Genomic DNA, 10,607 nt, shown 5'->3' on the forward strand with positions numbered 1-10,607 from the left:
ATGAATTATGTCTGGTTTTGTGCAGGGGAAGAAAACAATTAAATCAATGGTTTTCAAACTGCCCCCTAAACTTGCATACTATCTTAAGCAATCCCTATGCCATAAGTGTTCTGTGATTGCTTAAGGTGGTATGTGAGTGAAAAGAAAAGATTTGAAAATCACTGTTTTAATTGTACCTAATTAACTTGTTTACGTGCACAGTTTCCTAACTCCAAAGGAAATGGGCCAGTGACAATTTTTCTCAAGCAAAATATTTCAGTAACAATTGGGTCTAGAGCAGTGGTTCTCAACCTTCCCTTCCCACTCAGATACAACCTTAAGCAATCACAAAGCATAGGGATTGCTTAAGGTGGAATGTGAGTTTGGGGAACATTTTTAAAACCACAATGAAATGATGAAACTAATTTAGAAAATGCATACTTAATTTAATGCATACTTTCCATATCTGGAAATTATACCTTTTTAGGCTCAGAAAGCATCTAAATCTTTTAGATTTTGTCAAGTCTTACTGCCTGCTTCTTTTAAGTATACTGTGGATTTTAAAATTGTGCAAATGTCTAGATCTGAAATTATAAACTAGATTATTTTTGCAAAGAATCTTCTTTATGCTGGAAATGAATATTGCTAATTGCGCCAATATTGAGAATTGCAGTTGCCAGTGACTTTTTTTGTGCCTTTATTAGTGCAAAATTTAAGCCATCCTAGGCATCCAATAATGCCAGATGATAATCTGAAGGATATAAAATGTGGAATTCATTTCTCTTGTGAATAATAATCTGATCAATCTGCTTGCCTTTGACGTTAGCATTGGCTATAAAGAATAAACTAAAAAGATATGAGCTGAACCCGAAGCAGCTTGTGCTGAATGAAGCTTCAGAGACACCTATAAAGTCAGAGGTCAAGTGCTCAAATTGAAGAAATGTATGCTATCACCATTAATTTTCCTTAAATAGTAATTTTTTTTATCCATGAGGAAAGGTGATGCTACGAACTGATTTTAAAAAAAAAAAGACTAATTTGCAGCTTTTAGAAAATGTATAAATGGAATTTTCATAACTTAACCCAGTGCCAGAAAATAATGGACACATTGTAAAATCTACTTTGTTGTAGACTAACATTTTAATTACTTTTCAATATTGTGTGGCTGGGGGTCAAAAAATGATGAGTATAAAGATGACTGAAGATACACTGGTGCAGTCATTAGAGCTGCTGTCTCAACTTCAGTTTAATCCTGGTACTGTGTGTGAAGTTTGTACATTCTCCCTGTGACTGCATGGCTTTCTTCTGGGATTTTCTCCCACGTCCCAAAGATGTGTGGGTTGGCAGCTGTAACTTTCTAATGGTAGAATTGTTGATGGGATTGTTGGAAGAGAGAAGAAAAAATAAGATGACTAAGATTAGTGTTACTGAGTATCAAGGATTGGCATTGGCTGAAGTGTCCACTTCTGTGCTGTTTGAATATATGACAAATGACTTTAAAATATTTTGCTTCTGGAATTAATATACCTGAATCAGAATTGTGCTGCATGGCTTTCTTGCAATGAGACTGCTTCAGCTTTATTGCTGTACTTTTGGATAATATTAGCAATAAAATAGCATGTAAATATTTTAATCTCTTTCCCCCCACCCCCCCCAATCAAAGCAAATAGGAAATGTTTGTTTTATTTTGTTCATCCATCTATTTTTATTCTCACAGGAATAGGTTGCCCAGTTCCTCGCGTTCCTGCTGAGGCAAGCCCCCTAGCGGATCATGTATCAGCTACTCGCATTCTTTGTGGGGCTTTGGTTTTTCCTACTATTGCTACAATAGTTGGTAAATTAATGTTCAGCAATGTCAACTCAAACTTGCAAAGGACAATTTTGGTGAGAAGTATTCTTAAACATAAATACTTTAAGCTTTCTTTGACGTGTATTGTAGCACTGGACTGTTATGCATGTGTTTTTAATCCATTTAATGCTACTAAAGTGCCAGCGACCCAGGTTTGATTCCGCTGCTGTCTGCAAGGAGTTTGTCCTTTGTCCCATGTCTGCGTGGGTTTTCCCCTGGGTGTGCTGGTTTCCTCCCATGTTCTAAAATTCTATAGGGTTAATAGGCTGCTCCTAGGCCAGCAGGGTCTGTTACCATGCTGTACGTCTAAATTTTTTTTTAAAAACCTACATCTTTACTGATGTATTTTTGATTCTGTCATGAACATGTGGATCAGCAGAAGAGGATGTTTCTAAATGTGTAGATGTCTGCATTTGGCCTGATTGGTAACTCTGGATTAGAAAGTTGTTAGTACAGATTCTATTCTTGTATGGAAATGCACTATTTCCAAGAAAATTCTGCATTGGCAGAAGGGATAACTTCTGGATGTGACATTAAATATTGGTCATATCCACCTTCACAGATGGATGTGGAAGGAAACAAGATGGTACTTGAAGGAAAGCAAAGTGATCCTCTCAGTAACTGACCAGTGTTTTTCTGTGAATCTAACCAAAACAGTATTTGGTCATATCTTGCTCTTGGGATTTTGCCACATGCAAATTTGAAGCTTAATTTTGCTGTATTACAACTATTTTTAAATAATGCACTTTGGGATGACCTGATCATAAATTTATGGCAAGTTTTTGTGCCCTTTGTCAATCTAATATGCATACTCAGTGGCAATACATTGAATATGAATGTTCTCCAGTCCCTTGAGAGCATTAAGGTTAAATAGTCCTGTGTGTGATAAACTCATTCAAGACTAAATCCACTACCTGTATTTAGTGCAACTATGATTTTAAAAGCTTGCAAACCAAGAAAATAGTTTTACAAGAGAGAAGCAAAAACTGCAGATGATAGAACTTTGAGCAAACCTTGAGCTGATGGAGGAACTCTAAGTCAGGCAGCATCCATGGGTAGAAATGATCAGTCAACAGTTCCAGTTTATCTGTGTTTTATAAAGATGAGCTCTGTTGTATGGATTCAAAAAGTGAGCAAATTCAGCCTCGTCCGTCAAATGTGCAAATGCTTAACCCAAACTGCTGCAAAATCAAGAAGTGGTGTGCTATAAATTTTGGAAATTGTTGCAGCTGGGTAGAGTATTTAAAATAGTGCTGTGTTAGTAACAGTCTGTGGAACCAAGACATGTTTGATCAGGAAACATCTGACTGAACATTTTATCTCTGAAAGGCTGAGGTGAAGAAGGAAGTCTGTTTTCAGATGTTGGCATGTTTTCCTTATTCTTTTTGACCAGCATAAAATTCACCAAAATGCTTTTTTGAATGTTGTGTCAACAATGGGGCTCTGGCTCACCAAAAATACAAACCAAATTAACTAAGTATTTATCCATTAACATCAAACCCAATCTTATACCCTATAGAAGAAATCATCTCGTTCAGCATCTAAAATTTTACACCAAATGCACAGGCAGCAATTTTGTAATTTCTTCATTGAAATTCTAACCTTTTTGTCCTTTGAATTCATTTTGACTTATTCTGAACCATTGAAAGACCACAGTGAGTATGAATTGGAAACAACATCTCTTCCTCCCTGTTAGGCACACCTCCAAGGAATGTGGGCTTAGCTCACTGCTCTACTCGTTGTACACCCATGACTGTGGCCAGGCACAATTCCAATGCCATCTACAAGTTCGCCGATGACACCACAGTTGTTGGTAGAATCACAAATGACAATGAGGAAGGCTACAGGAGGGAGGGAGATCAACTCGTCGAATGGTGTAATGACAACAACCTTGAGCTTAAAGTCAGCAAAACCAAGGAGATGATTGTAGTCTTTGAGGAAGTCAGGGGAGCACGACCCAGTCCTGATTGAGGGCTCAATAGTGGAGAGGGCCAAGAACTTCAAATTCCTAGGTGTCATCATCTCCGAGGATCTGTCCTGGAGTCTCCACCTTGAAGCAATCACAAAGGCAGCTCTGTGAGATGTCTGAAGCAGTTCGATATGTCACCGAAGTCTCTCAAACTTCTACAGGTGTACCGTGGAGAGCATTCTGGCTGGTATGGAAATGTCAACCCTCAGGCCAACTACAGAGGGTTGTTAACTCGGCCTGCGACATCACCAGACTTCATTCTATTGAGGACGCTTACATGAGGTGGTGTCTTAAAAAAGCAGCCTCCATCCTCAAGGACCCCCAACCTCTTCACTGTGCTACCATCATGGAAAAGGTACAGGACCCTAAAGATGAGCTCACTACAGCACAAGAACAGCTTCTTCCCTGCTGCCATCAGATTCCTGAATAATCAATGAACCAAAGGCACTGCCTTACTTATTGTGAATCATTATTATTCTATTTTTTTGTAATGTTATGAGATGGTTTATAATATAAATGTTTCCTCTACGATGCTGCTGTACAACAGCGAATTTTATGACTTGCTCATGACAATAAATCCTGATTCTTTTTCTCATGCCGCCCTTAATCTCACTCTTTATTTTTGGGTGGGGGGGGGGGGAAGGTTGGACTAATTTTAAGTTGGATTACTAATACAATTAACGGGGGGGGGGGGAGTTATTTTGTGTAGTTTTCTGATGTAATATTGTAATCGTACCATTTTAATTTTTTTAAATTTTTCTTTAAATCTAATTCTCTATTGTATTCATGTTATAAAATTTTAAATAAAGTCTTCAGAGATGCCACCCTTAATCCATATTTTGGTTTATCTTAATTTTAGATGACAATTTAAAGAATGATAATTCAAAAGAACCCCCCTTCTTCTTGATTGTGCATATTATTAACCCAATAGTTATAAAAACATTAGAAACTGAGAGGGGGGAGAAAAGCTTACTGGAATGTGTTGACGTATTGGAGCATACTTTTTGGATTAAATGTTCTTGTCTGTTTATTTAACAGGGTGGTATTGCCTTTGTAGCTATCAAAGGAGCTTTTAAAGTGTACTTCAAGGAGCAACAGTATTTACGACAGGCCCACCGCAAGATATTGAATTTTCCTGAAGAGGAAGCATAAGCCTGTGGTCTGGTTAACGTGCTTTCATTCTTACCTAGCAGTTGAACATTATTAGTTGAATTCGGTTGTTTGATGTGAGTATATTGCTGGTGCAGACTAATGTACACATTTTTAGGAGTAAAATAAAGCACTTTCATTTGGCTAAAGCTGGCAGCAAATGTTATCAGTGATCATTGAACCCAGTAATGTGATTTGCTTTGGTTACTTTTTAAGCACTTTCTTAACAGTGATCTGGCAGCATATTTAATTAGTATGGCATCTAGGACAACCTTTCACCAAAATAGCAAACATTATCATTTTCAGAACCTTGCATTTTAATTTTTGCTGAATGCAGTTTAATTTCAGAAACGAAGATGTCTTTTGGACTTCTGCATCACTTTCTTTGTAATAAACCCTTGCTGGGCTGTTTTGCAAGCCTAAGTTAAATAATGTTTATTTTATACAGGAATTACACTATGTTCTAAATACACTAAGATAAGTACAACACTCGGCAGCTTTTTCCACAGTTGGCAATTAATGTAACTTTGTACCAGGTTACTGAAGGACAATTTCTGGTCCAAGAGATGATTTCCTGGATATTTTGTGTTGTGGTTACTTTTGAATAAATTTGTGTAATTTACAAGATTTTTTTTTTTCTTCTTTAGCATACTATATTATTGAACTGGGTTCCAATTCCTTTCTCCAAATTGAACTGCTACCACCAAAAATATGCTGCATCTTTCAACACTTTCCCTCACTGTCTTTTGAACTGTGGCAAGGCAGTTAAATCTATTTGTCAACTCCTATATCAGTGATCTTGTTTGAACATGTATTGATTGTACAGTATTCCCTATTGATCTGTAGACTTCATTGGCCAAAATGTATCATAAATAAAACATTTATATTAAATGTTGCACTTTGTTGCACAATAATGTATAGTTTTGGATTATTTTATGATGCAGCTGGGCAAGGCATTGGTGAGACAACACTTAAGGTATGGTATGAAGTTCTAGTTGCCCAGCTACATAAAGGACATCAATAAATTTGAAGAGGGTGGAAGGGGAATTTACCAGGATGTTGCTGGGACGAGACCGCTTGAGTTGTGGGGAAAGGTTAGATAGGCTGGGTGTTTATTCTCCATTGATTCTGATGCTGCAAGATGATCGTTTATAAAATCAAAGGTTCATAGATAAAGCTAATGCCCAGTCATTTTCCCAAGGCAGATGATTTGAGAACTGGGGGTATGGGTTTAAGTTGAAATGGGAGAGATTCAAGAGGGATCCGAGGGGCTCTGTTTCCACGAAGAGAATGGTCTGTATCTGGCTGGTATGAGCTGTTAGAGGAAACTGTAGAAAAGGGCACAATTTTGACATTCAAAAGACATTTGATTAGATGTGGGAAGAATATAACACAATACAGGCAAAATGGGACTAGCCCAGAATGGCAGTTTGGCCAGTGTGGGTAGTTGGGCCAAAGGGCCTGTTCTGTGCTCTATGATTCCTTAACTCTAATATCACCACATTTGCTTTTTATTGTAATTATGATTCAGAATTGAGAATAAGACATAAATGGGAGTTAAACTGTTATGTAAAATAGAAATGCACACAAAACGAAGTGAACATTTTGTGCTATTTTGTTTTGCAACAAATTTGCCGATGAAATCACATTAGTGAGTTGTATAAAAAGGGGCAATGAGTCAACATACAGGAGAAAGAGTTATTGTACCAAGCTACACATGGGTATATAGTGAGTAGAGCAGGGGCTAAATGTGCAGCCCCATGGTGCTGTGGTACTGATATTGATTGTGGATGTGTTCATGCCAATCCACTCAGATTTGGGGTCTGGAGGTGAGGAAATCCAGGATCCAATTTCACAGTGGAGTGTTAAGGGCCAGGTCTTAAAGTTTGCTGATGAGTTTTGATGGGCTGAACTGTAATTAATAAAGGCCATCCTGATGTATGCGTCTTTGCTGTCCAAGTGTTCAAAGGCTTTATATAGAGCCAGTGACGTGGCTTCTGCCGTACAACCATAGCTGCGGTAGGCAAATTGGAACAGATCCATGCTGCTCAGACAGGAGCTGAGCTGCTTCATCACTATGGATGTGAGTGCCACTGGTCAGTAGACATATGGACAAGTTTACTGCACTTCCTGGGCACTGGTATGATCGAGGCCTGTTGAAAACAGGTGGAGTGAGATGTTGAAGATATCCATGAAAAATCCAAGATGAGACTCAACACCCACTGTTTAATTGGATCCTGGATTTCCTCACCTCCAGTCCACAATCAGTGAAAATCGTAAGAACATCTCCATCTGTTCCAGAGCACCACAAGGCTGCGTTTTTAGCCCCCTGCTCTATTCGCTATACATCCGTGACTGGGTGACTCCTACGATAACAACACCATCTACAGATTTGCTGACCATGGTAGTGGGATGTATAAAAAGGGTGAGGAGTCGGCGTACAGGAAGGAGATTTGAAAACTTGACTGATGCATCAACAACTGCGCACTCTCACCAAAACCAAGAAGTTGATTTTAGGAAGGGAAAACCAGAGGTGTACGATCCAGAGAACATAGGGGAAGGCGAGGTGGAGAGGGTAAGCAAATTTGCATTCTTGGGAGTCACTATCTTGAGGATCTGTCCTGGATCCAACACACTAATGGGATCTTGAAGAAAGCACGTCAACTTCCTCAGGAGTTTGCGGAGGTTTTGTATGACATCAGAAACCCTGACAAATTTCTATAGATGTGTGCTAACTGGCTGCATCACAATCTGGTATGGGGGCACTAATTATGCACCCCCACCTCCCCTCCCACCAAGGGAGTGAAAACAGCCCAGGACATCACATGCAAAGCCCTCTCCACTATCAAGAATGTCTACAGGGAACAGTAGTCAACAATTCACACCACCCAGCACATGCTCTGTTCTTGCTGCCTCCATCAGGAAAGAGGTCTAGATCCCACAAGATCTGCACCATGTTTTCTTGCAAAGTAAGCAGTGTACTTCCCATTGTCAACCACGTGGTCAAATCTTCTGCAAGCTTTAGTTTTTCCCTCACGTTTAGGCCTAAGTGAGGGACAAATATTGACCCTGTGAATCCCCAGTGGTCATGGCTGTCTTGTCATTACACTCTATCAGTCATTCCCCATCCCTCTCCTCAAATCAATTATGCATCCAATTTGCCACTCTTGTTTCAATTATGGGGACATTTAGAGTTTGCCAGCCTAGCATCTGGAAGCTTGAGCTCACTAAAATCTCCAGATCATATCCTGTAAATCAACCTGCCATGACAACCCTTCTTGTTACAACTTCAAATGTTAGCAGGACTCAACCTTCCCTTAATACAATGTGATAACTGTCCATGGTTCATGCTATGCTTTTTAAAAAGGATTTAAGCTGTCCTTAATGAATTTCAATAATTTGGTATTGCCCCTTAAAGTAGCAAGCCTCAGATTTTTTTTTCCCACTCCCTTTTTAATAATATTAGTAGTCCTCAAATCTTTTGCCATCGGCTTTGCAGGTTGGAAAATGATCAGAGCATTTATCATTTTTAATAACATGTATTTTGTATGGTCCTGGTGATTTGTCCATTTTCAAAGATGCTTGGGTCCTTGTATGCTTTCTATTCTATTCAATATTTCACTCTTGTGCTCATTAATTATGACCTTTAAATATGATATCTAACTTACAAAAGCAGCTGCAAAATATTTATTAAGAAACTTAAGATGTACAAGAACGTTTAAGATTTACTGAACTATACATCAAGGCAGTCAATTTGAGGGTAAATAATCTGCATTTGTAATTCAAAGGTACAAGTTATTATACCAACTGTTTTTCGTGTTTTAAATAGGGAACCGTATTTAAAGAAAATCATAATAAAATTCGTCGTATTAGCACAGAAATGGGCCCTTTGGCCCAACATGTCTGCACTGACCACATTTTCTAACTGCCTGTATTTGGAGTGTAATCCTCTGAATCTTTCTGATTACAGTCTAAATGTCTATTAAACATCATCCTCTAGTGTAGTGGTTCCCAACCTTTTTCTTTCCACTCACATACCACTTTAAGTAATCCTAATGCTATTGGTGCTCTGTAATTAGTAAAGAGTTCCTTAAGGTGGGATGTGACTGGGAAGGGAAGGCTGAGAATCACTGCTCTAGACCCAATTGTTACTGAAATATTTTGCTCAAGACAAATTGTCATTGGCCTATTTCCTTTGGAGTTAGGAAACAGTGCACATATCGAGTCAATTAGGTACAATTAAAACAGAGGTTTTCAACCTTTCTCTTTCCACCCACATGCCACCTTAAGCAATCCCTTACTAATCACAGAGCATCTATGGGATAGGGAATACTTAAAGTGGTATGTGAGTGGAAAGAAAAAGGTTGGGAACCACTGCTCTTGTGGCAGCTTATTGCACTCATGCACCACCATCTTGAAAAAGTTGCCACTTGGGTCCCTTTTAAATTCTCTCCTTTCCACCCCCTCCCCCCAAACTTGCACCCCAAATTCTGGACTCCCCAGTCCTGGGAGAAACCCTTCAGCCTCCTGAGTGCTGGGATGCAGTGGGTGGAATTCCAAGCCCCTCCTTATAACTCAAACCATCCAGGGCTGGTAATATCTTTGTATAACATATCTGCAAATCACTGCTTAAACACCAGCTGGATTATTGTGCTCAGAACAGGGTTTCAGACTTTAACAGAAATGTTAACATAAGAAAACAAACAGAAGTTGGCTATTTCAGCTATTTGTGCTTGCCATACTGTTCTTTGATTCAGAGCTGATTTCTTCCCAGGCCTCACCTCTTCTGTGCCAGTTCCTCAGAGCGCTCAATTCCTCATCTTTCAACAAAGAATTCCCTGTGTCCAGCAGCACTTTACATCAAGAGAAAAGTAGGAATGAAAAGAAAATCAACCTTTAGAAGCATAGCAATCTTAAAACATTGTACACTTGTATTTGTTTTTGATTTTCTATGCTTTACTTGCATTGTACAAGTTTAAAATCATGTAGCAAATCTGAATCTGGCTGGATTCCTGTATTAGTGGATATTGGTTGTATTTATCCTCACTGTAAGTTGGGAGATGTGCAGTTCTATGAGATCCATCAGTGAGGTCAATCTTCACTGTTGAAGTTTGTTACATGTCATGTTATTGGGAACTAAGCCATTAACCCTGCTGGCTCTTCCCTTAGCAGCCAACCTCCAATTCCAATGTATCAAGCTCCGGCAAGGAATCCCAGTGCACCAGACCCATGGAATGATGAAGACCCTGACCCCCACCCCCAACCTGATATAGTGTGAGTTTGGGAAAGAATAGGGTCTCTGGCTCTGATTGCTTTTGGGTGAAAAGAAAGGTGGGGGGGGGGGGGGGGGAGAAGGTTGTGGCACATTGAATAAGGAAGAGTTTTATCTAACAATGGACACCAAAATGAACTGAGCAAACAACCTGAGAAAGGTGTTTATGTGGATCTCTTTTTAAAAAGTAAAGGAAATATTTTAACTACTTGTCCTAAGAAAGCTATGCCATGTACTCTGAATTTAGAATCAAAGAAAATAGATGAAGGAGAAGACCATTGATCCCTTCATAATGTCATGGCTGATGATGCAAATTCTACCCGATTCCTGCTTTCTTTCCAACCCTATCCACCTGTGATGCCACTTATGGTTAATGGCTATTTTCAACT

At 39.0% G+C, this 10,607-nt stretch overlaps 1 protein-coding gene across 6 annotated transcripts in view; it reads left to right on the plus strand.

The window, feature by feature from the left end:
- Nucleotides 1-10,250, plus strand: part of marchf5 (membrane-associated ring finger (C3HC4) 5) — a 63,449-nt gene extending 53,199 nt beyond the window's left edge. For 4 of the 6 annotated variants that reach the window (XM_069900521.1, XM_069900522.1, XM_069900520.1 and 1 more), the window contains 2 exons: nt 1,697-1,863; nt 4,836-5,860. In XM_069900521.1, the coding sequence (XP_069756622.1) occupies nt 1,697-1,863; nt 4,836-4,949 (281 nt within the window). In that variant the 3' untranslated portion in view covers nt 4,950-5,860. Of the gene's footprint in view, nt 1-1,696; nt 1,864-4,835; nt 5,861-9,720 lie in introns of those variants that run through there. The other 2 variants (XR_011345511.1, XR_011345510.1) reach the window with 2 other exon arrangements.
- The last annotated feature ends 357 nt before the right edge of the window (nt 10,251-10,607 follow it).

This window comes from Narcine bancroftii, chromosome 10 (genome assembly GCF_036971445.1).
Source record: "Narcine bancroftii isolate sNarBan1 chromosome 10, sNarBan1.hap1, whole genome shotgun sequence".
NCBI classification, from domain to species: Eukaryota; Metazoa; Chordata; class Chondrichthyes; order Torpediniformes; family Narcinidae; genus Narcine; species Narcine bancroftii.